At 42.7% G+C, this 27,247-nt stretch overlaps 1 protein-coding gene across 1 annotated transcript in view; it reads left to right on the forward strand.

Moving 5' to 3' along the window:
- LOC135520026 (plectin-like) overlaps positions 1-20,673 on the forward strand; it is a 96,295-nt gene extending 75,622 nt beyond the window's left edge. Inside the window, 12 exon segments of the mRNA XM_064945333.1 lie at positions 1,629-1,786; positions 4,363-4,544; positions 4,727-4,865; positions 5,379-5,735; positions 5,985-6,068; positions 6,189-6,290; positions 6,434-6,532; positions 8,193-10,191; positions 10,194-11,545; positions 12,049-19,296; positions 19,557-19,673; positions 19,827-20,673. Of these exon segments, the coding sequence (XP_064801405.1) occupies positions 1,629-1,786; positions 4,363-4,544; positions 4,727-4,865; positions 5,379-5,735; positions 5,985-6,068; positions 6,189-6,290; positions 6,434-6,532; positions 8,193-10,191; positions 10,194-11,545; positions 12,049-18,402 (10,826 nt within the window). The 3' untranslated portion in view covers positions 18,403-19,296; positions 19,557-19,673; positions 19,827-20,673.
- Positions 20,674-27,247: the final 6,574 nt, after the last annotated feature.

The following is a 27,247-nucleotide window of genomic DNA, read 5'->3' on the forward strand; positions in this document are numbered from 1 at the left end:
AAGTTGGGTGAATTTTGGCCCATTTCTCCTGACAGAGCTGGTACAACTGAGGCAGGTTTGTAGGCCTCCTTGCTCGCACACACTTTTTCAGTGCTGCCCACAAGTTTTCTATGGGATTGAGGTCAGGGCTTTGTGATGGCCACTCCAATACCTTGACTTTGTTGTCCTAAAGCCATTTTGCTACAAATTTGGAAGTATGCTTGGGGTCATTGTCCATTTGGAAGACCCATTTGCGACCAAGCTTTAACTTCCTGACTGATGTCTTGAGATGTTGCTTCAATATATCCACATAATTCTCCTCCCAAATGATGCCATTTATTTCGTGAAGTGCACCTGTCCGTCCTGCAGCAAAGCACCCCCACAACATGATGCTGCCACCCCTGTGCTTCACAGTTGGGATGGTGTTCTTCGGCTTGCAAGCCTCCCCCTTTATCCTCCAAACATAACAATGGTCATTATGGCAAAACAGTTCTATTTTTGTTTCATCAGACCAGAGGACCTTTCTCCAAAAAGTATGATCTTTGTCCCCATGTGCAGTTGCAAACCGTAGTCTGGCTTTTTTATGGCAGTTTTGGAGCAGTGGCTTCTTCCTCGCTGAGCAACCTTTCAGGTTATGTCGATATAGGACATGTTTTACTGTGGATATAGATACCTTTGTACCTGGTTCCTCCAGCATCTTCACAAGGTCCTTTGCTGTTGATCTGGGATTGATTTGCACCTTTTGCACCAAAGTACGTTCATCTCTAGGAGACAGAATGCGTCTCCTTCCGGAGTGGTATGACTGCGTGGTCCCATGGTGTTTATACTTGCGTATTATTATTTGTACAGATGAAGGTGGTGCCTTCAGGCATTTGGAAATTGCTCCCAAGGATGAACCAGACTTGTGGAGGACAATTTTTTTCTGAGGTCTTGGCTGATTTCTTTTGATTTTCCCATGATGTCAAACAAAGAGGTACTGAGTTTGAAGGTTGGCTTTGAAATACATCCACAGGTACACCTCCAATTGACTCAAATTAGAAGCTTCTAAAGCCTTGACATAATTTTCTGGAATTTACCAAACTGTTTAAAGGCACAGTCAACTTAGTGTATGTACACTTCTGACCGACTGGAATTGTGATACAGTGAGTTATAAGTGAAATAATCTGTCAGTGAAATAAATAAATGACTTGTCATGCACAAAGTAGATGTCTTAACCGACTTGCCAAAACCATAGTTTTTTACAAGAAATTTGTGGACCTAAGTGTAGGTAAACTTCCGACTTCAAGTGTGTGTGTGTGTGTGTGTGTGTGTGTGTGTATTTATTTATTTATATAATCAGCAATTGTAATTCCATTCAAATTACTGAGGTATTGCAAGGTAAAAATGTACATGGAAGAAAACATAGGAAAGGTTTCACCACACTACAGTCAACCCTCTATCTTACCACACCTACAGTAACCATGATAATATAATACTTGTATTATTATTGCCACTTAGCAGGCGCTTCTATCTGAAATGATTTACAGTACAGTGAGCGCATACATTTTGAGTATGTGATCCCTGTGGGTATTGAACCCACAGCCTTGGAGCTACTAGTGCCACACTCTTACCACCCTAACCGATCTCCACAATGTCCACGCTGCACACAGGTGAGCAGGACGAGTCGATGTGTGTGACCTACATCACCCATATCAAGGACCTGCGTCTACAGATAGAGGACTGCGAGGCTCGTACCGTGGCCCGCATCCGCAAGCCCGTGGACAAGGACCCCATCCAGGACTGTGCCCAGAAGACCACCGACCAAAAGGTGCTGTACCTAGACTGTACTAACTAAAGAATGCGTTGTGACTTAGGTCTAACCTATTTATTGAACAGGTCTCCTCTGTAAAAGACGCTCAGTGGGATCAACCTGTATAAATAAAGGATAATAAAGTATAACCTCTATACAGATGAAGGTAGTGGTGGGGGAGGGGCACCTCAGCGCTCGTGTCCCTGGGACAACAGATACCGAAGTGAATCACCAAAAAACCAATGACGTTTTATTTGGACACTGAGAATAACGTCATAAAGAACCCTGACTGTGTTTTTAGGAGCTACTATAAAACTTTTATGGAGGGGGAAGCACCTAAAATGTGATGCAAAGCAGGATTTGGTAGGTTACTTTCTAAATGTAATCCGTTAGTTACATGGCCACAATTGTAATAGATTACTTTCCCCTTAAGATTGCGTTAGAAGGCGGCAAACCTTTATATTACCAATTTACTAACATCTATTACAGGATAAATCAATATTAGCGTTTACATAGCTGGCCATAAATGGATGTTGCATTTATGGGTTGGTTATGTAGGCTTCTTCTAACCCATTGCTTTCTACTACAGATAACAATCTGATTAGGCTATGTCTTTACATTAAAAACACAAGTCTGTCAGATTTCCAGTCACTCCAATTAATTGAATACCCCTTGATCTTCAAGAATAGGACTTGTAAATATGGAAATATAGATTAGCCAAATTGTTTTACCTGAGCATAACCCAAAAACCTCAAAACAAAGGACTTACTAGCCTACTCTGTTGTTTATGGTTTTGTTGTCATGCAGGCTCATTGCTTTGAGTTTAAAAATAAATCCTACTCTCGTTGAATGGCATTCTATGAGCACTACTGAAAAGTGCAACTTGCATATGAAAAATCTATACCATATTCTGTATTTGCTATAGAATGATTGTTTTCAATTTTTCTTTGGTGACACCCTGATACCTCTATAATTTGCAGAGGTTTAAGTCTATCAAAAGTGTGCGAGTTTGAGCCATGTGTCCATTAGGCCTATGGGCATTTTCCTGAATCAGCACACATTAGATCCAGCAATAAAAGCCCCGCTTGTGGTCTTCTTAAATTCAACTTGTTTTTGACAATTCCATATCACAGAGGAGTTGAGAAGGAAGGAACTCCCTCCAACTTTTTTTCCCCCAAAGGCTGGGATTTGCACTCTGCAGCTGTTTGCAAGATCAATGTTTTCACTGGCTGTCTACTGGTCACAAAAAACAACGATTTGATAGGCAGCTTAAACTTATTTCATTCAACCATTATTGTGTTCAAATACACATGTCCATTTGTGAACAGCCATTCCACAACCACCACAATCCGTAAGGTGCAAATAGCTAAATGAGAGAGCACCGGTGTGATTCAAATCAGTGTGCCATGTAGTAGACACCAATAGGAAGTGGTATCTGCTGTCCTTAACGTCCAAGCGTTTTTCCCCCCAAGTTGGATCATCTTTGGATGCCGACAGCACTCGCACCATTGGAAGACGTACTGTAGCTTGAACTGGAGCTGACAGAAGCCTATTCCTGCTGTTTTCCTGCGATCCTTCACGTGCATTTGGTGTGTCATCGTCGTTGTCTCTGTCTTGTGGTCAGATTCGCTCAGGCGGAACAAACAGGAACTTGTTCCTTTTTTCAACGCTGATTTGAATGTCGTTGAGAATAATCTAGTTTTTCGAAAGTGTCTGTAATCGGATCACAATATTTTAGCTGGTAACGTAACGTACAGCTATTTTTTTTTTGTAATCCGTTACTCCCCAACCCTGATACCAAGCTACAGACTGGCACCAGAAACAGGACAAAGCACTACACAGAAAAGGAGAGAGAGAGAGAATGAGGGAGGGGTAGAAAGAGAGGGAATGAAATACAGAGAGGGGAGACGGCGAGGCCTAATTACAGCAGATTGCAGCTATGGATAGGGCTTTCTGCGGTGGGGGAGAGAAATGTGAGAAAGAAGGGGGCTTGAGAAAGGAGATATACATGCTGTACGGGAGCCAAGTGCAGCGGGATAGAGAGGAACGATGACTCAGTAGACGGGAGGATAGGCGGGGCAGAGGTAGATAGAGAGGGAGGGAGCGGAATGGCATGGTTGCCGCCTTCTGTGCTGCCTCTCAGGGGGGAAGAGGGAGAGAGGAGAAGGCAAGTCATGAGAGTGAGACGGAGAGCGCAAGAGAGAGAGAAGGAAAGGGAAAATAGAGTAGGGTATATGCTCAGTGTGTTCAGTAAGTCCCTGGGCTGTGTTTCTCTATGGAGACTGAGGGTGACTGGCTGGAAGGCCCACTGCCCAGCCTGCTGATCCAGCTCCTCTGGACCCTGCTGGCTCTGGGCCTAGTGGGAATCCTTTCTATGCTACTCCACCAAGACCCCTGGCAGCTCATCCCCCGGAGAGTCCACACACAGGTCAGGCTCAGGAACACACTGCTTCCTTGGTCCTGATAGGAGGGACTCGTTCAGCATTATGACACTCGGTGGAAGTTTGTAATCGGAGGAGATTTTCTCTCTTTGTTTTGCTATTTGTCCTGTTCTTTATCTTAATCGTCATGCACTTGTTTCTCTCCTGTTTCAGAAAGTCCAAGTGGAGCTTGAGGGGATCAAGAAGAACCTGGACCAGGTGGCCGTGAAGACCGAGGAGGTTCTGAGTACCACTCCTCAGCAGTCCAGCACTGCCCCTGTCCTGCGCTCTGAACTGGACTTCACCCTGAAGAAGATGGACCACGCCTACATCCTCTCCTCTGTCTATCTAGAGAAGTGAGTTGACTTGTCGGTTTTCTTTCTGTAGCCAGTTTCCTTTTTTGGGGTTCTTATTGCCCTGACAAAAGCAACAAACAAGCAAATGAAAAATACAACATTCTATTTAAGCAGCATTAAATCTCTCACGCCACTTCCCTCCCCATCCCTCCTCCACTGACATTTCCTCTTCCTTGCCTCAGGCTGAAGACGGTGGACGTGGTCATCCGCAACACGCAGGGGGCCGAGGGCGTTCTGAAGAAGTACGAGCAGCGACTGCGCGAGGTCCAAACGGTGCCCAATGACGTTAAGGAGGTGGAGATGTACCGCACCCAGCTCAAGGTGAACTGACTGGGCAGCACTGGGCAAAGCCTCAGCCTTTATTCTTGTGTTATGTTTCCACTGAACAGCCAGGCTTTTGTTCTCCGTTCTCTGAGCACTTACCTCCTCTTTGTATGACACAGTTGGTCCGCCTTTTCCAAGCCAGGGAGCTGGAGAGGCTTTTGCATAAACGCTACTCAGTAGATAGGTTGTGATGTTTGTTACATTAAAAACATATGCGCTTTGGGACATTATTGAACTGTGTGGGATTCATTACGGGTTTGTTGACAGCCAACGCTCGTGTATTTTTGTGTTTTATATATGTATCATTGGATTAGGAACATGGAAACAAGGCAGGTTTACAAAGAGAGAGAAACTGTTTACGCGATGAAACAAGACATGCATAATTTATTCTGTGGGGGAAAAAATCAAACTTTTTTTTTCAAATATTTTTGGGGGGACGTAAGCTGCACTTATTGACAGCTTATTTAACAATCTAACTGTTGCTCTTCCCTCCCGTCTCCTTCCCTGTAGAAAATGCGCGCTGAAGCGGAGGGTGAAAAGCCTGCATTCGATTCTCTGGAGGGCGAGCTCGCCAAGGCAGCAGCCGTGAGCGAGAAGATGTCTCGTGTGCACAGTGAGCGTGACGCTGAGTTGGACCACTACCGTCATCTCCTGTCCGGTCTCCAGGACCGCTGGCAGGCTGTGTTCTCCCAGATGGACCTGCGTCAGCGGGAGCTGGAGCAGCTGGGTCGCCAGCTGGGTTACTACAGAGAGAGCTACGACTGGCTCATCCAGTGGATCGGTGAGGCCAAGCAGAGGCAGGAGAAGATCCAGGCCGTGTCCATCAGCGACAGCAAGACTCTGAAGGAGCAACTGGCCCAGGAGAAGGTACTGATGGGGGAATATTAGGGGTCCGTTACATCACTGCATTGCTCCAGGTGCTTAGCTGATCAACTGAACATTCTGGAACTTTGTGAAAATAAATCATTGACACCTTTTTTTCTACTTATTTTGTATACTACTTCTGAGACGATGAATGTTATAAAGGTGTGTGTTGTGTAGTTCTCATCATTGAACATACACAGGCACACCGTGAAATCTCATCCAGACTAATTCTGATTATTTCCCCCGACATAGAAACTTCTGGAAGAGATTGAGCAAAACAAAGAGAAAGTTGACGAGTGTCAGAAATATGCTAAGGCATATATCGACACTATCAAGGTAAGCGTGCACAACATTAGTGAGGAAACCATATTATTACATTCATATATCCAGCTTTATTTAAAATGTCTCCATTTCATAAAAGGTTTAGTGTTGAAACATCCTGTTTCTTTTTATTAGGATTATGAACTTCAGTTGGTGGCCTACAAAGCACAGGTGGACCCTCTCTCACCCCTGAAGAAAACCAAAATGGATTCGGCCTCAGATAACATAATTCAAGAGGTCTGTGCCACTTGTGTAATTTGAGGGCAGATTGTCATTCTCTGACAACCATTTGCGATGCTAGGAGAAAAGTTTAGATCAGTAGTTTAAGACAAAACCCCGCACCTAATCAAAGGTTTCCTGTTTCATTTCTTCTCCATCAGTACGTGACGCTAAGAACCCGCTACAGCGAGCTGATGACTCTGACCAGTCAGTACATCAAGTTTATCACCGACACACAGCGCCGCCTGGAGGACGAGGAGGTGCGTGACAACACACTGGGAAATCCGAACCCTAACCCATTGACAACCAATGAAAAACAAATGCATGACCACTCTTTTGCACGCACAAATGCATACACACACATTAATGTATGGATGATATTCTTTCATTTTGAGGTAAAGTATGGTTTGGAACGTTGGCATTGGCATGCTGTGCTGTAGCCGCAGGATGTTAGGGCACCTAGCAGACAGGAAGTCCTATCTCTTAGAATGATGGCCATGCGGTGCTATTCGGCAAATGTGAACGCTCTACCAAAAATCAGCCTAGTGCTAAGTGTCATGCTTCGCAGATGGGAACCAGGGACTATCAATTAGAATATGGCTAGAGTGTCATATTCATTTCTTATGCCTTAAAATATCCAGGGCCAAGTAGATCTATTATATGAACACCAATGACAATTGCATACTGTTTTGATAAGCAGTAGTGGCCTTGTCACAAAATTCAATGAATTGATGAAACGTTTATGTTCAGTCTGAAGCAAAAGAAAGAGAGCATCCTTAAACGATTAAGAGACCACGAGAGGAAATTCCAGTGGGTTAGGAGAAGCAACTCATAGGGGTTTACACATTTTTGTATTCTGGCCTATTCATTTTCATGTCATTTATTGAGGTGTGCCGTAATATATATATATTTTTTTAAGGGCGTTCTTTCTTTCACTATGTCTATTTTTCTCATTGGCCACTCTTTCTTAGATGTCAATCTAAGCTCTCCCACTGTATGCTTCAGGCCGACTGCCATGTCCTTCAACTTTCCTTTTTTCAGATGAACACACACTTCCCCGTCTCCCGTTCTTTTCTAACCCTAATGTTTTGTTTGTTTCTTTGCTTCTCTTAACTGCTTGCCAGTGCTTTGTCATGATGAATGCTTATCTTGTTTGGGCGTTAAAAGAGGTAAATAAATCCACTACGCTCCAGTCACTATTCTCTCATTATGTGCCTTACATTCCATGCCCTCAGGCTTCAATTCATCACCTAAACTGTCAAACATTTTCATATTTACCTTACATTCACTTACTTCCGTGTCTCGTTTATTCTGTGTTCGCATGGGCTTTAGGTGCTATTTTCTTATTACATTTTCAGACAATCCTTGTACTATCCCTGCTTTCCCCATTGCACATATTCTGCCCAGTTCCTTGATAATAGGGATCTAAAGAATACATTGCATTGTTGTGCAAGAAATCATAACAGGTTGTTTAACCGTGTGAATAGATTCATTTCAACTAACTAGTTGCTGGTTGATTGTGATGTCATTTTTAAATAACAACTTTGAGTAATTTCAAGCTGAAAATAGATTATAAAAAACAAAGATTCACTTTACTATTTCACTTATGCAGAATGGTTTATCACAAAATAATTGCCTTAAGGACACCAATATTGAAAAAGATACAGTTGCATGCCACATTAGTTCCTCAGTTTGTTGTGTTGTGATGTCTTGTCTCCATACATTAATTGTTACATAACCATTTTCCATCTTACTTGTTTCTACCTTGAATTGTCTTTGTCGAAGATATCTTGCTTTAACAGCATCCTCCTGAATGAATTTACATCTGAACATGTATCTATCTTTAAGCTACCTATTAACATTTAACCTGTCATGCTTAATGTTTTATATTTTCTTTACCATTTGCTTCCACTAATACAGAAAGCTGCTGAGAAAATGAAAGCGGAAGACAGGAAAAAAATGGCAGAGATGCAGGCTGAGTTAAACAAACAGAAGCAGCTAGCTGAATCTCATGCAAAGGCCATTGCCAAGGCCGAGCAGGAAGCTCAAGAGCTGAAGCTCATGATGCAGGAGGAAGTCAGCAGGAGACAAGTTGTGTCTGTAGATGCAGAAAAGCAAAAGCACAATATCCAGCTGGAACTACATGAGCTCAAAAATCTCTCAGAGCAGCAGATCAAGTCCAAGAGTCAACAGGTAGAAGAAGCCAATCAGAGCAGAGTCAAGATTGAGGAGGAAATCCGTATCATCAGGATCCAGCTGGAGACTACTGTCAAACAGAAGTTTACAGCTGAGGATGAGCTCAAGCAGCTCCGGGAAAAAGCGTCTGAAGCCGAGAGGCTGAGGAAGCTTGCACAGGAGGAGGCTGAGAAGCTCCGCAAACAGGTCAACGAGGAGACCCAGAAAAAACGCAAGGCAGAGGAAGAGCTCAAGTTAAAGTCTGAGGCTGAGAAGGAGGCAGCCAAGCAGAAGCAGAAGGCTCTGGAAGACCTTGAGAAGCTAAAGATGCAGGCAGAGGAGGCGGAGAGACGCATGAAGCAAGCTGAAGTGGAGAAGGAGAGGCAGATCAAGGTTGCCCAGGAGGTGGCACAGAAGAGTGCTGCCACCGAACTCCAGAGCAAACGCATGTCCTATGTTGAAAAGACATCAAAGCTGGAGGAATCACTCAAACTAGAGCATGTCACCGTCATCCAGCTGCAGGAGGAGGCAGCTCGTCTCAAGAAGCAACAGGAAGAGGCTGATATGGCCAGGGAGGAGGCGGAGAAGGAGTTAGAGAAATGGAGGCAGAAGGCCAATGAGGCACTCCGCTTAAGGCTCCAGGCTGAGGAAGAAGCCCACAAAAAGAGTCGTGCCCAGGAGGATGCCGAGAAACAGAAGGAGGATGCTGAGCGTGAGGCCAGGAAGAGGGCTAAAGCTGAGGAGTCAGCACTCAAACAGAAAGATATGGCAGAGCAAGAGCTGGAGAGGCAGAGGAGGATAGCTGAGGGAACTGCTCAGCAGAAACTCTCAGCAGAACAGGAGCTAATCCGGCTAAGGGCAGACTTCGACCATGCTGAGCAACAGAGATCCCTGCTTGATGACGAGCTGTACCGCCTGAAGAATGAAGTCAGTGCAGCTGAGCAGCAAAGGAAACAGCTCGAAGATGAACTGGCCAAAGTGAGGAGTGAAATGAATATACTCCTGCAGCTAAAGTCCAAGGCAGAAAAGGAGAGCATGTCCAACACTGAGAAGAGCAAACAGCTCCTTGAATCTGAAGCTGCAAAAATGAGGGACCTTGCTGAGGAGGCCGGCAAACTTAGATCCATCGCTGAGGAAGCCAAGCGACAAAGGCAAGTTGCTGAGCAAGAAGCAGCTCGTCAAAGAGTTGAAGCTGAAAGGATCCTCAAAGAGAAGCTTGCTGCCATTAACGAGGCAACTCGCATGAAGACTGAAGCAGAGATTGCCCTCAAAGAAAAAGAGGCTGAGAATGAGCGACTCAGACGACAAGCTGAGGATGAAGCTTACCAGAGGAAAGCTCTGGAGGACCAAGCCAGCCAGCACAAGCAAGATATTGAAGAAAAGATCAATCAACTCAAGAAGTCATCTGAGAATGAGTTGGGAAGACAAAAGACACTTGTAGATGAAACTCTCAAGCAGAGACGAGTGGTTGAGGAGGAAATTCGCATTCTCAAGCTAAACTTTGAGAAAGCCTCATCTGGCAAGCTTGATTTGGAGCTGGAGTTGAATAAACTGAAAAACATTGCAGAGGAAACACAACAGAGTAAACTCCAAGCTGAAAAAGAGGCTGAGAAACACAGGAAACTTGCCCTGGAGGAGGAGAAACGCAGGCGCGAAGCAGAGGACAAGGTCAAAAAGATCACTGCTGCAGAGGAAGAAGCAGGCAGACAGTGCAGAAATGCGCAGGAGGAAGTGGAGCGCCTCAAAAGAAAGCAGATGAAGCCAAAAAGCAGAAAGAGGATGCTGACAAGGAAGCAGAAAGACAGATCCTCGTAGCCAAACAAGCAGCACAAAAATGCAATGCAGCAGAACAGCAAGTTCAGAGTGTCCTTGTCCAACAGAAGGAGGACAACCTCACGCAGAAACAGCTCAAGGAAGAGTATGAGAAAGCCAAGATGCTTGCGAAACAGGCGGAGCTTGCCAAGGAAAAGGCAGAGAAGGAGGCTGCTCTTCTCCGGCAACAAGCTGAGGATGCAGAACGCCAAAAACAGGCCGCTGAACTCGAAGCTTCCAATCAAGCCAAAGCTCAAGAAGAAGCCGTGAAATTGAGAAAGGAGGCAGAGTTCGAAGCTGCCAAGCGAGCGCAGGCTGAGGCTGATGCAATCAAACAGAAACAACAAGCAGATGCTGAGATGGAAAAGCACAAAAAGCTTGCAGAGAAAACAGTGAGTCAAAAGGCTCAGGTAGAGAAAGAGCTCACAAAGGTCAGGCTTCAGCTGGATGAAACTGACAAGCAAAAATCTGTCTTAGATGAGGAGCTGCAGCGCTTAAAGGACGAAGTCGGTGATGCTGTCAAGCAGAAGGCCCAGGTGGAAGAGGAGTTATTCAAAGTCAAGATTCAGATGGAGGAGCTGGTCAAACTGAAACTCAAAATTGAGCAGGAGAACCAGCGTCTTATCAAAAAGGACAAGGATAACACTCAGAAATTCCTGGCCGAGGAAGCTGAGAACATGAAGAAGCTTGCAGAAGAAGCTGCCAGACTCAGTGTGGAAGCCCAGGAGGCTGCACACATGAGACAGATCGCTGAATCTGACCTCTCCCAACAGAGGGCACTTGCAGAGAAGATGCTAAAGGAGAAGATGCTTGCCATTCAGGAAGCATGTAAACTGAAAGCAGAGGCAGAGATGCTCCAAAGACAGAAGGACCTGGCTCAAGAGCAGGCCCAGAAGCTGCTTGAGGATAAACAACTGATGCAGCAGCGTCTTGAGGAAGAGACTGAGGGCTTCCAGAAATCCTTGGAAGCTGAGCGCAGGAGACAGCTGGAGATCACCGCCGAAGCTGAAAACCTCAAAGTCAAAGTGTCCCAACTAAGTGATGCTCAGTCCAAAGCAGAGAATGAGGCCAAGAAATTCAAGAAGCAAGCAGATGAGATTAGTGCCCGTCTTCATCAGACAGAGCTAGCAACTAAAGAGAAATTGACTGTTGTAGAGAAACTTGAAGTGCAGCGACTGAGCAGCAACAAAGAGGCTGATGAGTTACGCAAAGCCATCGCTGATCTAGAAAAGGAGAAGGACAAACTGAAAAAGGAGGCCGAAGACCTACAGAATAACTCTAAAGAGGTATTGTTAGAGATGGCATAGTAGTGCAGCTTATGTCATTGTTAACCCTCTCTCTGAAAATGAACAATCTTAAATGATTTAATTACATTTCTTTATCTATTCCTTTCCTAAAAATAACCACTTACACAGTTGTATTGTTTTGAGTTATATTTCTATTACGGTACAGTAAGCTTAAAAAGATCATATCCCTTCCAGATATTTTCAGTTTGTCCAGGACAAAAATGTAGATTCATTATTGGTGGTGTTCCCCATAATGTTCTCCCCTTACTGAGAAGAGTGTATATACTATTATGTAACATAGGAATAATTCAATCTAATATCTATATTGTTTAACTATTTGGGACTGATTCTTATAAGTGGAGTGTATTGTACTAAAATGTAGTAATTCCTTTGCTATATTGCACAGTATGTGGATTGATGGAGTTTTTTACAGAGTATTTTTTTAAGTAAATGAAACTCATATTGTTCTAATTATGTTCTTGTTTTCCCTTTTTCTCAATTAGATGGTCAATGCTCAGCAGAAACAAATCCAACACGAGAAGACAGTACTCCAGCAGACATTCACCACAGAGAAGGCGGCGCTGTTGAAGAAAGAGAAACAAATTGAAGAGGAGAAGAAGAAGCTAGAGAACCAGTTTGAGGAAGAGGTCAAGAAGGCCAAGGCCCTCAAAGAAGAACAGGAACGGCAGAGGAAGCAAATGGAGGAGGAGAAGAATCAACTTCAGGCTACCATGGATGCTGCCCTCAACAAACAAAAAGAGGCTGAGAAAGAAATGCTCAACAAGCAAAAAGAGATGCAGGAGCTTGAAAGGAAACGACTTGAACAGGAAAAGCTGCTTGGCGAGGAGAACAAGAAACTTCGCGAGAAACTGCAGCAGCTCGAGGTCGCCCATAAAGAGCCAATCTCCCACACCAGAGAAATCGATATCCAGACTGACAATGTGCCTGAGGATGAACTGATCCATATGACCATGGTGGAGACATCAAAGCAGGTTATCAATGGCCAAAGTGTTGGGGATGAGGTTGACAGTAAGAAGGATACATTGTCTTTTGATGGCATCCGCGAGAAAGTACCTGCAAGCAGACTTTATGAAGTTGGCCTTTTGACGAAAAAGGAGTTTGATAAGCTGAAGAATGGCAAAGCTACCGTACAAGACCTCAGCCAAACTGATAAGTTAAGAACAATTCTGCAGGGCAAGAACTGTATAGGGGGTGTCTTGACACAGTCTAATCAGAAAATGGCAATATATCAAGCTATGAAAGAAAAGAAACTGACTCCTGGTTGTGCTTTGATCCTCCTGGAGGCACAGGCAGCCTCTGGCTATGTAGTCGACCCAGTTAGAAACAAGAAACTCTCGGTCAGTGAGGCTGTGAAGGAAGGCCTGATCGGACCTGAGCTGCACAACAAAATGCTGTCTGCTGAGAGAGCTGTCATTGGTTACAAAGACCCTTACACCAGTAACAAGATCTCACTCTTTGAAGCTATGAAGAAGGGCTTGATTGACAGAGACCATGCCATTAGGCAACTTGAGGCTCAGATAGCTACTGGTGGACTCATTGATCCCATAAACAGCCACCGTGTGCCCATCGAGACTGCATACAAACAGGGGCAGTTTGATGCTGAGATGAACAAGATACTGGAGGACCCTTCGGATGACACCAAGGGATTCTTTGATCCTAACACCCAGGAGAACTTAACATACCATCAGCTAATGCAGAGATGCAGCACAGATCCAGAGACAGGACTGCTGCTCCTGCCCATCACTGACAAGGCTGCTCTGAGCACATCAACCTACACAGAGGAGGAGACCAAGGATGTGTTCGGCAAGACGACCGTCTCTGTGCCATTCGGAAAATTCAAAGGAAAGACTGTAACTATCTGGGAAATCATCAATTCGGAGTACTTTACCGAGGACCAGAGAAAGGATCTTATTCGTCAGTACAAGACAGGAAAGATCACAGTGGAAAAAATCATCAAGATTGTTATCACCATGGCAGAGGAAAAGGAAAAAAAGAATGAAATCACTTTTGAGGGTCTGAGGGGACCTGTCCTTGCTACTGAACTACTGGAGTCCAAGATAATCGACAAAGACCTGTACAACAAGCTGCACACAGGCAATAAAACAATCAAAGAGGTGTCTGAAATGGAGCCTGTTCACAAATCCTTGAAGGGTACAAACTGCATTGCAGGTGTAGTTATTGACTCAACTAAGGAGACTATGTCTTTCTATCAAGCCATGAAGAAGAATATGATGAGGGTAGGGCCTGCTTTAACTCTGCTGGAAGCACAAGCAGGAACAGGATTTGTTGTTGATCCTATAAAGAATCAGAAGTTCACTGTCGATGAAGCTGTGAAAGCAACTGTCATTGGTCCTGAGCTGCATGAAAAACTACTGTCAGCTGAAAGAGGTGTTACAGGCTACAAAGATCCTTACACAGGAAAGACTGTGTCTTTGTTCGAAGCAATGAAAAAAGAACTCATTCCAAAAGATCAGGGCATCAGACTCCTAGACGCGCAGCTTGCAACAGGAGGTATCATTGATCCAGTGAAAAGCCACCGCATCCCACATGATGTTGCCTGTAAACGAGGCTTCTTTGATGATGAAATGAAGCGTATTCTGAATAATCCAACTGATGACGTTAAAGGCTACTTTGACCCCAACACACAGGAAAATGTCACATACTCACAGCTATACAAGAGATGTGTCACTGACAATAAATCTGGCCTTCAGCTTCTTCCTCTGTCTGAGAAAGCAATCAATGCAAAGGAAGAGCATACATACACAGACGTCCAAACCAAAGAGGCCATGAGCCAAGCAACAATGGAGCTGCAGTCTGGTCCATTCAAAGGGAAAAAACTCACTATCTGGGAAATTATCCACTCTGAATATATTACAGAGGAACAGAGAATTGACCTGATGAGGCAGTATAGGTCTGGAAAGATTACAATAGAAAAGATCATCACGATTGTGATCACCATTGTAAATGAGAAAGAGGCTAAGAAACAAGAGCAAGACAGCTTCAAAGGGCTTAGAGCACCTGTCTCTGCCAAGTCACTGTTTGATTCCAAAATCATTGACAAAGCTACGTTTGACATGCTCCAACAAGGCAAAAAGACACCTACACAGGTCAGCGAAAATGTCAATGTAAGCAAGTACCTGCAGGGCTCTGACAGTATTGCTGGTGTCTACCTTGAACCAACAAAGGAGAAGATCAGCATCTATCAAGCTATGAAGAAAAATCTTCTGAGACACAACACAGGCCTGTCACTTCTAGAGGCCCAAGCTGCCACAGGGTTCATTATAGATCCAGTGAAGAACCAGTACCTGTCAGTGGATGATGCAGTTAAAGCAGGCATTGTCGGCCCTGAGCTACATGAGAAACTGCTTGCTGCTGAAAAAGCAGTCACTGGTTACAAAGATCCCTTCACGGGCAAAACAATCTCTCTCTTCCAAGCAATGGAAAAAGATCTAATCATTAAAGAACATGTCATGCCACTCTTGGAGGCCCAACTGAGTTCAGGAGGAATCATTGATCCTGTGAACAGCCACCGCGTTCCTATTGACGTTGCCTATCAGAAGAGCTTTTTCAGCAAAGAAATGACACACAGCTTCTCTAAACCATCTGACGATAACAAAGCTTTCTCAGACCCCAATTCAGGTGATAAAGTAACATACAAACAGCTGAAAGAGAAGTGCACTAGAGATCCTGATTCAGGCATGAACCTTCTACCACTTTCCAAGCCACAGGCCCCTACTGTGGTGGAGAAGACATACCTCTACACGGAGGAACAGACGCAGAATGACCTGGCCACAACACAAATTGACCTCCCCAGTTCACTTGAGTCCCTTGCTGGAGGGTCAAAAAGTCTCTGGGACATCATGAACTCAAATCTACTTCCTGAGCAAGAGAGGAAGAAGCTGATGGAGGAGTATCGTTCTGGCAGTATCACTAAAGAGCGCATGATCATCATCATTATTGAGATTATGGAGCAGAGAGAGATCATCCGAGGTGAAACTGTTAAGTCCTGCAACACAATCAGACGTAGGGTCACTATCGAGGAGCTCTACAATTCCCGTATCATTGACCTGGAGACATTCAACCTGCTGAAGCAAGATAAAAGAAACATCCGTGACATTATGGAGATGCAGAGTGTGAAGCAGTATCTGTTTGGCACGGGCTGCGTTGCTGGTGTCATATCTGACTCCACTTCCAGGATGAGCATTTATTCAGCGATGAAGAGAGGGTTCTTGAAGCCTGAAATTGCCCTTAGTCTCTTGGAAGCACAAGCAGCAACAGGATTCATAATTGATCCTGTGAGAAACGAGACACTCACTGTTGATGAGGCTGTCCGCAAGGGTGTGGTCGGCCCTGAGATCCATGACAGACTTCTGTCAGCTGAGAGAGCGGTCACAGGCTACAAGGACCCTTACAGTGGCAAAATCATATCTCTCTTCCAAGCAATGAAAAAGGACCTTGTTCTGGAGGATTATGCTCTGAAAATGTTGGAGGCCCAGACTGCCACAGGAGGCATTATGGATCCTGAATTCTACTTCCACCTCCCAGCGGACATTGCCACACAGAGAGGATACATCAACAAGGAAACAAATGAAAGGCTTGCTGATGACGTAAAGGGATTTGTTGACCCTGTCACTGAGGAGAAACTTTCTTATGCCCAATTACTCAGGAGATGCAAGATTGACCCTACCAATGGGATGCGCTTGCTGTCACTGGGAGACAAGAGGCTGACATTCAAAGGTCTTAGAAAACAGATCACCATTGAGGAGATGTTACGCTCTCAGATCATCGACCAACAGACGGTCAATGAGCTGAATGAAGGTCTGATTTCAGTGGAAGAGGTTAGCCGTAGACTCCAAAAATACCTTGAGGGCACAAGCTGTATCGCTGGTGTTTATGTAGAGGGAACTAATGACCGTCTATCAGTCTACCAAGCCATGAAAAAGAACATGATCAGGCCAGGAACTGCCTTTGAACTGCTGGAGGCTCAGGCTGCCACAGGCTATGTAATTGACCCAATCAAAAATCTCAAGCTTACTGTCAATGAATCTATCAAGATGGGAATAGTGGGGCCAGAATTCAAAGACAAGCTTCTCTCTGCTGAGCGTGCCGTGACAGGTTACAGAGACCCCTATTCCGGAAAGACAATCTCTCTGTTCCAGGCCATGAAGAAGGGGCTCATCTTAAAAGACCATGGAATACGTCTCCTTGAGGCTCAGATTGCCACGGGCGGAATCATTGACCCAGAGGAGAGTCATCGCTTGCCAGTGGAGGTGGCCTACAACCGTGGCCTCTTCGACGAGGAGATGAATGAGATTCTCACAGATCCATCAGATGACACCAAGGGTTTCTTCGATCCCAACACTGAGGAGAACCTGACCTACCTCGGGCTAATGGAGAGGTGCATCACTGACCCAGCTACTGGCCTTGTCCTCCTGCTCCTGAAGGAGAAGAAGCGCGAGAGAAAGACCTCCTCCAAATCCTCTGTCCGCAAACGCCGAGTGGTCATCGTGGACCCAGAGTCAGGCAAAGAGATGACTGTCTATGAGGCATTTAGAAAGCAGCTCATTGACCATCAGACCTACCTGGAGCTTTCTGAGCAGGAGTGTGAGTGGGAAGAGATCACACAGACATCCTCTGATGGCGTTGTCAAGTCAATGATCATCGACAGACGGTCAGGAAGACAGTATGACATTGATGACGCCCTCGCACGAGGCCTCATCGACCAGACTTCACTTAGTACCTACCGCTCCGGAAACCTGTCCATCACTGAGTTTGCTGACATGCTGTCTGGAAACATGGGTGGCTTCCGCTCCCGGTCATCCTCTTTTGGTTCCACCTCTGGTTCCACCTCATCATCATACAATCCCATGAGCCCCATACCCTCCATTAGACCCCCTGCAATCATGTGGAATGACCCCACGGAGGAGACTGGCCCTGTAGCCGGAATCCTGGATACAGACACTTTGGAGAAGGTGTCAGTCACAGAGGCCATGCACAGGAACCTTGTGGACAATATCACAGGCCAAAGACTACTTGAGGCACAAGCCTGCACAGGGGGCATAATCGACCCAACTACTGGTGAACGATTCGCTGTTACTGAGGCAACCGAGAAAGGGCTTGTGGACAAGGTGATGGTGGACCGTATCACCCTGGCTTACAAAGCTTTCAATGGATTTGAGGACCCAAGAACCAAAGTGAAGATGTCTGCCTCCCAAGCTCTAAAGAAAGGCTGGCTGTATTATGAAGCTGGGCAACGTTTTCTGGAAGTCCAATACCTTACGGGGGGGCTGATTGAACCGGATGTTGAGGGTAGAGTCTCACTGGACGAATCCATCAGAAAGGGCACAATTGATGCTCGCACTGCTCAGAAGCTGAGAGATGTGAGCGCTTACTCCAAATACCTGACATGTCCCAAAACCAAACTAAAAATCTCTTACAAAGATGCCATGGACAGAAGCATGGTTGAGGAAGGATCTGGCCTGCGACTGCTGGAGGCCTCCTCACAGTCAAGCAAAGGGCTGTATAGCCCATACAATGCCAGCAATTCCGGGTCTGCCGCTGGTTCCCGGTCCGGGTCCAGGACTGGATCCAGAACAGGATCCAGAAGAGGCAGCTTTGATGCCACAGGTTCCGGTTTCAGTATGAACTTCTCATCCTCCTCCTTCACCAGCTCCAGCAGTTACGGTGGCCGCAGATATGATGCAGGACCTCATAATGGGCTCAACATGGATGAGCTAGCCCAAGCCCTTATGGCTCTAGCAATGATCAGGCCATGCAGCTCAGAAGAACAACGAGCCTTCCCAATGATGATACCAATGCATACCACAGTCGCATAATTTATAGGAAAAGAAATTGACATTTGAAAAACAAATAATTAATTTATTCTGCTCATGTGGTCACATTCGGAAATGGCAGGAAGTAATTAAATGCAGGTCCTCATATAGATGTCCAAAACAATGCCTTATCTCTCCAGCCTTAATTTCTTATAACTATTAGATAAATGTAATGTTTTGTTCCATTTTATTGCCATTTTTATTGATTTAGTAAGTCAATTTATATTTTTAGTGCAAAGTATCGGATTTAGTTTTTACTTCATATAAAGTGATCACAACTGATTTTATAGTTCGCGTTAACACAACTTGTATACTTAAGCTTTCCGAAACGAATATATGTACTTCGAACCGATATATTTTTCCAGTTTTCTTTTTCTTTTTGAACTTAAGAATATTTTTGTCCTCTTTCTTTTATCTGTTTGCCAATATCCTATGAAATATGCCAACATAGATATTATAGTGACACTTTTAGACGTCTTCATATTTCTGAATGTCTGTATAGAGTTTGACCCAGAGTTTATTTTTTTTTAAGTGAAATTAGTTATCTGGCAGTGTAAAACAAATAGTCGCAGAGCAGAATTAAAAAAAACACTACCTAAACAGTGGACGACGACTGCAACATTCAAAGTTTAATGAACTGCTTCCGTGTCCTACATCACAGACAACATTGCCCTTTCTGCTCAGTGGACAGACCCATGTACCAAGTCATCACCTTATTCTTTAATCGCCCACTCCAAAGTTATGAACTATTATACCCATCATTACGGACTACTATACCCACCATGTACCTCTTGTCAAGTGTTCCTGGTAGACTGTCCTCAGAAGATGTCAGGCTTCACCATGCTTCCTCTGACATTAGAGGCAAAGATCTGCATCCTGGATGTTGCTTTGGTTCTTGTAAGTTGAAATCAGTTTACTGATTTTGTCATTTTAGTAATGTAGTTTTGTAAAATACTTTCCTTTTATCCCTTTCATCACAGCCATACACCTTCTCTACTCTCCTCTGATTCTGTTTTTTCTCTCTTCCCCCTTTATCGCTAGCATTTCAATTCTAGTTTGTAAGAAAGTGCTATCAAACATTTTTATCAGTTGGATGATTATGATCATGCCTTTTTCACCTCAGTATTTTAAGATGATTGATTCCCCTTTTTTGGCAGATGTCTCATTCCATCAGAATTCGATGGGGATTTGCAGATACTCAGATGGACATGGCTGATGAGTCTCTTAACAGGGACGATATCCCAATTCAACAGCTTCACCATCCAGAAATGCAGGTAAATTCATCATCCACCATGTAAAGCATTAAATCATCAAATACATTTGGAATGTATTTATTTGTTTGCATTACAATTATTTCAGATTTTTTAAATATATTTTTTTACTGTTGGTTTTGTTGTCTCAAATTATAATTTTTGTTTTGTTTTTAGATCTGCCATTGAGTACCTTGCTTCCATTGCACCTCCCTCATTTTTGAAGACAGTTGAGGCTTGTGACCCCTGAAGTCTCCCTGGGATACCATACTAGGAACAAACTCCATTAATTTTTTGTTTTGTCCAACTTTCGTACTTGAATATTGATCATAATCCCCCCATTTTGGATTACACCTCTTACACATGACTATGTTTATGGGCTTTCACATGGTCAGCGCCATGAAGATGAAATGCAATGTAATTCTTAATTTTCTGTAAGCAACATCAATGTAACATCAGTCAGAACCAAAGTAAATAGTTGCTGAGATGACATTGCAATATCTGATCTGATACGACAATACATTGAATGAATGTACATATTTTATAGGATGAGTACATTTCAAGACATTTTCTGACATTTTAGATATTTCCTTTGCAAAAATGATTTTGAAGCTTTGTCATATGTCGCTTTTCAACCAGTATTGGTATGTTTTCCATACCAAGTATGTTTGTTTTCTGTTCTGCTTCTAGGAAGTGTTTTACTTCTGTAAATCTTCATTTTCATTTTTCATCATATTTGTCACATCTTATATAATACATTTTTGCTTTGCATGTTTTATTAACTTGGTAAATAAATATTATTGGGGGAAAATTATTGTAAGAAGAAGAGAATAGGACATGAATCTGCTCTGCAAAACTTGTTTTGTTAAATGCAGATTTAAGTGGTAACAAGATATTTAATCAAAACTAACTGGTTGGTTTTGCTCATTAACATATTTTTGTGTTGAGTGGCATGGTGAGTGGAATCTGGTGTATGTTTTGATGATAACACTTTAATGTAAATAAATGTGCTTTAAAAAGGTAATCTTGTCAACTACATTTCAATATCCAGGTAAATCACACTGACCATGGAATTATCTACACAGTGACCGGACAGCATACAGAACATATCACTATTTTCAGCATAACACATAAGATTACATTGTGTGTACCTGTAGGCACAGTATAGATATTCACACTAAAGGCTATAAACCAATTTATTGGTAGCAGCATCTGATATACTCTGTTTTTCATGCAAAATTGCTCCATTTAAAAAAATATATATATTTCACCTTTATTTAACCAGGTAAGCTAGTTGAGAACAAGTTCTCATTTGCAACTGCGACCTGGCCAAGATAAAGCATAGCAGTTCGACACATACAACAACACAGAGTTACACATGGAATAAACAAACATACAGTCAATAATAATAATACAGTAGAAAAAAAGAAAGTCTATATATATATATATATATATATATATACAGTGAGTGCAAATACGATTCATATGACTTCAGTTTAAGCCATTGTTTTTTGTGGTAGGCCTTATACTTTAGTTTCGTAATTGTATTGTGGTATGCATATACTTAAGCTTAAAAGCATTGTTCTGTACAGTGGTGGAAAAATTACACAATTGTCATACTTAAGTAAAAAAATACCTTAATAAAAAATGACAAAGGTGAAAGTCACCCAGTAAAATAATACTTGAGTAAAAGACAAAGTATTTGGTTTTAAATATACTGTACTTAGGTATCAGAAGTAAATGTAATTGCTAAAGTTTAAGTGTATGAATTTGACCATTGTCCTGTCCTGCTAAGCTTTCAAAGTTTTAACTAGTACTTTTGTGTGTCAGTGAAAATGTATGGAGTAAAAAGTACATTGTTTTCTGTAGTAAGGTAAAAGTTGTCAAAAATATAAATAGTAAAGTACAGATACCCCCCAAAAATGACATAAGTATTACTTTAAAGTATTATACTTACAGTGAGCACCATCATTCACTGGACAGTGACATTCTTTTGTTATATTGGTTCTGTAGCAATTTAAGTTTGAAAGGGTACAATGACAATGATGGTGAAGAGCAGACTGTCCGCTTTAATTGGAGGGTATTTTCATACATATAGGATGAACCGTTTAGAAATGACAGCACCTTTTGTACATGGTCCCCCCCATTTTAAGGTACTAAGTATTTGTTGAATTAGCTTCACAGATGTGTGTCGTTAGGCAGGTGTATTCATTTGTGTCGTTAGTGAATGTAGGAGAGCTGTTGATGAATAGTATTGATTCTAGACTTTGCTATTGCCTTTGGAGGTTGTTGTTGGGGTGTGAGAACATGAGGAAGACCGCAGTGTTGATGCAAATGAAGCTGGCCGTCATAAGGCTCAGAAATGAAAATCAATCAATCAGGAACATTGCAAAAACCCTGGGCATGCCCAAGTCAACTGTTTGGTTCGTCCTTAACAAGAAAAAAACAACCGGTGAACTAAATTATGTCAAAAGACCCGGTAGACTGAGGAAGACCACTGTAGTGGATGACCGGAGAATACTCTCTATCGTGAAGAAAACACGCCTGACAACAGCCCAACAGATCAAAACACTCTCCTGGATGCAGGTGTAGATGTGTAAAAGTCAACCATACGTAGAAGACTACACCAGCAGGACTACAGAGGATACACTACAAGATGCAAACCACTGATACACCTGAAGAAAAGAAAGGCCAGATTAAAGTTTGCTAAAAAGCACCTAAAAGAGCCCCAAGAGTTCTGGAAAAAAAGTATTGTGGACAGATGAGACAAAGATTAACATGTACCAGAGTGATGGAAAGAGGAAAGTTTGGAGAAAAAAAAGACATGCCCATGATCCAAAGCATACCACCTCATCCGTGAAACAAGGTGGAGGGGGTGTTATGGCTTGGGCCTGTTGCTGCCAGTGGAACATGCTCACTTGTCTGCATCGATGATCTGACTGCAGACAGAAGTAGAACAATGAATTTTGAAGTCTACAGAAATATTTTATCTGCTCAGATAAAACCAAATGCCTCCAAACTCATTGGATGGCACTTCATCATACAAAAAGACAATTACCCTCAACATACTGCTAGAGCAACGAAGGGGTTTTTGATGGCCAAAAAGTGGAAAATCCTTGACTGGCCGAGTCACTCACCGCATCTGAATCCAATTGAACATGCATTTTACATGCTGAAGAGGACACTGAAGGCAATAAGTCCCCGAAAACAAGCAGGAACTGAAGATGGCTGCAGTACAGGCCTGGCAGAGCATCACCAGGGAAGATACCCAGCGCCTGGTGATGTCAATGCATCGCAGACTTCAAGCAGTCATTGCATGAAAAGGATATGCAACCAAATATTAACAATGATGACTTTTTTCTGCATTGTTAAACTGTCCAATGTTTTTGATGCCCGAAAATGGGAGGGACTATGTACAAAAGCTTCTATACTTTCTGAACGGTTCATCCGATATGTATGAAAATACCCTCAAATGAAAGCTGACAGTCTGCACTTCACCCTTACTGTACCATTTCAAACTCAAAGTGCTAGAGTACAGAACCAATATAAGTACTTTACACCACTGTTACAGTATACCATAGTAGAATCATTATAGGTGAATGAAGTAGTGTCTTTAATGCCCTCTACTTGCTGTCTACAAGCACTACTGTCTGCATTATTTAATTTCACCATTATGAGGGCACTATTATTTTGACTTACACGTAATTTCAACTCATGTACTCTTGGAATCAGAGGTCTTGGAATACAAGCAAACAATGAACCCTCATCCCCTCAATCACGATTTAACTACCAACTTAATTTCATGGATACATTTTCTGTCAGCGACTTGGGAGAACGTTATTAGAGACTTAGATATACAGTCTGTGTGGAAGGGTGTGGAAGTTGTGCTCTTTGGTCTATATATATGTCTACGTGTGTTTCTTTCTATGCTAATGTTAGCCTTTGACATTGATGGAAGATCCAGCCAATATGAGAGATGGGGCGTCTACCTGCCAGAATACCTCTAATGACTGCCTTGACTACCCTTCACTGACCCTGTCCCTCCCACCCCTCCCAGAGAGAGGTGACGAGGAGGTAAGACATCTGAGAATGGGGTGAGGCAGTGCTTTGGGAAGACAGGGCTGTAACAGACCTACCAGTACGGAGCAGTAAAACGAAATACCTGAATTTGAACTTTGGTAGTACTATACTAATGTATCGATGAGGGCAAACTCAGTGTCCTGATCACTACCAATTCAGCTGCACTAATTCATTGTATTATACTGTATATTGAGTGAAAGCATATACAAATGAATAATCTCTGATGTATTCTTATTTTTGTTGTCTGTTTCAGGAGGAAAGTGTGTATGGATTGGCAACACCCACTTCCAAGGAACCAAGCTCTGGGTATGGGTAAATGCTAGGGATGCACCGATATAGCATTTTTGGCAGATACCGATATCCAATATTTTCCTTGCCAAAAACACTTGTTACTGATAACCAATATTTAAAATGTTTAAAGCAGTCTAGTACAGTTACATAGTTAACACACACATACAGTATGGACGCAGCAGTCTAAGGCACTGCAGCACAGTGCAAAAGGCATCACTATAGTCCCTGGTTCGAATCCAGTCTGTATCACATCCGGCCATGCTTGGGAGTCCAATAGGGCTGCGCACAATTGGCCCAGCATCGTCCGGGTTTGGCCGGGGTAGGCCTTCATTGTAAATAAGAATTTGTTCTTAACTGACTTGCCTAGTTAAATAAAGGTTACACTCAGAAACACACACACACACACACACACACACACACACACCACACTGACCAAAAACTTATTTTGTTGGCATTTACGTATGTCCCCATTACCAGTAAAACATAATCAAAACATATTTATTACACTTACTTGTTGTGCTTTTTCATTGTTCATTTGTTCAGTCGTTTCATTTTCAATCAGGATTTCTATGGATGCCGTTTGGGACTTTTTGCATGCCAATAAAGATACACGTCACAAAACACTATTTGACGTCTCAAAAAGCTTGTTGACCAATCAGGACTTGAATGTGACTGCACGTCACATAATAATTTAACACGTCCATACTTTTTTTTGCGTAGTTATTACACATTGATTACGCTATCACTCGTATTTCATGTGTCACAACGATTCATCGATACGTATGCTATGATGCTGGTAAAGTCTCGCGCACCTACAGTGCTGGTCATAAAAAAAGCTAGCTCGCTCATGGATGCAAACAATGTTCTTCCGGAAAAACATAGCAAAACTACATTATCTGTTTCAGTAGCAATCATTATCTAGCTAACTATATAGCTAGGTGTCATCATCTAAAATAACCCTAATTTATAAAACAATTGTTATTTAATTAATGGTGGTCGGACCCATCTCTGTGAAGCTAGCCACAATAAGGATTAGGCACAATAGTGGACTTTGCGGTTGACTGTAGCCACATTTATTGTCAACCTATGTGTATTTTACAACATTAACAATGTCTACACAGTATTTCTGATCAATTTGATATTATTTTAATGGACATAAAATGTGCTTTTCTCTCAAAAACAAGGACCTTTCTAGGTGACCCCAAACTTTTGAACGGCAGTGTGCGTTATATTGGTATGCACGTCAGCTTTGACATTGGTTTTTCACATCACCGTTAAACTTGACATCGGGCCAATATCTATATTGGCATTTTTCCAATTCCGATATGTTCACCGATATATCGTGCATCCCTAGTAAATGCAAAAACAAGGTGGCCATGGCTAAATTAAAGACATAGCCATCACAACTTCAACAATTCACATATTGGTGAATTTTCCTTTTTGTATGCATTTCAAGATCATAACATTGGTAATTAAATACAAATTCAATGTGTTAGACATGTTGTACTGAGCTCCATGCCCATCACCCACCATCAGTCAGGTCACACTGAATAAGTGGCCGGTGATGATGACAGTTGGTCGATTGTCACAGTTTCGTGGACCAGTGTGCCTGGATCTAAAGTCATTGACCTGGATGGTCCAACAGTACAAAGATGATAGCAAAAAGTATGTGTAAATCGGTCCAGTTACAAACATTGGGTAATTGGTATGTGTATAGTTATTAGTTATTTCAGTAAACAATAATTTTAATGAGAAAAAAACATAAAAAATAACTGTCAATGGTGCAGTGTCTAAAACCGCTCGACGGGAGCCCGCTTGAAGATACATAGAAACAGATTTGTATCAGAACCGCGCAAGGTCGTTTACAGACATTTGTTTACATCCCTGTTAGTGAGCATTTCTCATTTACCAAGATAATCCACCCACCTGACAGGTGTGGCATATCAAGAAGCTGATTAAAACAGCATGATCATTACACAGGTGCACCTTGCGCTGGGGACAATAAAAGGCCACTCTCTTACGAAGTCCTTTTGTGGGGAAAAACTCATTCTGATTGGCTGGGCCTGGCTTGCCAGTGGGTGGGCCTGCCTCATAAGTGGGTGGATGGGCCTATGCCCTCCCAGAATGTGAAATCCCCTGCCCAGTCATGTGAAATTCATAAATTAGGGACTATTGAATTTATTTCAATTGACTGATTTCCTTCTAGGAACTGTAACTGTAAAATCTTTGAAATTCTTGCATGTTGCATTTATTTTTGTTCAGTATACAAAAAAGTGCTAATCTTTCTAAATGGTGCACCCGATATGGAAAAAATATCTTAATGACAGTATTTATCCTTCCAAAAAATGCTAAGATGCTAAATTATAAACTGGGTGGTTCGAGCCCTGAATGCTGATTGGCTGACAGCCGTGGTATATCATGGATATGACGAAACATTTCTTTTTGCTGCTCTAATTACCTGTTAACCAGTGTTTAATAGCAGTAAGGCACTTCGGGGGGTTGTGGTATATGGCCAATATACCACGGCTAAGGGCTGTGTATAGGGTTCCGTTATGCGTTGTGCCCCCCCGTGCCTTATTGCTTAAATACAAATTCCTTTTTCAGTGTAGCTGGAAAAGTAGTTTACAATACTCTAGGTATTTGAAGTTAAAGTAGGTATCTGGTTAGGCAGGTATTCCTATACATACAGTTGAAGTCGGAAGTTTACATACACCTTAGCCAAATACATTTAAACTCAGTTTTTCACAATTCATGACATTTAATCCTAGTAAAAATTCCCTGTCTTAGGTCAGTTAGGATCAACACTTTATTTTAAGAATGTGAAATATCAGAATAATAGTAGAGAGAATGATTTATTTATGCTTTTCTTTCTTTCATCACATTCCCAGTGGGTTTAGAAGTTTACATACACTCAATTAGTACTTGGTAGCATTGCCTTTAAATTATTTAACTTGGGTCAAATGTTTCGGGTAGTCTTCCACAAGCTTCCCACAATAAGTTGGGTGAATTTTGGCCCAGTCCTCTTGACATAGGTGGTGTAACTGAGTCAGGTTTGTAGGCCTCCTTGCTCGCACATGCTTTTTCAATTCTGCCCACACATTTTCTATAGGATTGAGGTCAGGACCTTGTGATGGCCAATTCAATATCTTGACTTTGTTGTCCTAAAGCCATTTTGCCACAACTTTGGAAGTATGCTTGGGGTCATTGTCCATTAGGAAGACCCATTT

The sequence above is a fragment of the Oncorhynchus masou genome, chromosome 29 (genome assembly GCF_036934945.1).
Source record: "Oncorhynchus masou masou isolate Uvic2021 chromosome 29, UVic_Omas_1.1, whole genome shotgun sequence".
NCBI lineage: Eukaryota > Metazoa > Chordata > Actinopteri > Salmoniformes > Salmonidae > Oncorhynchus > Oncorhynchus masou.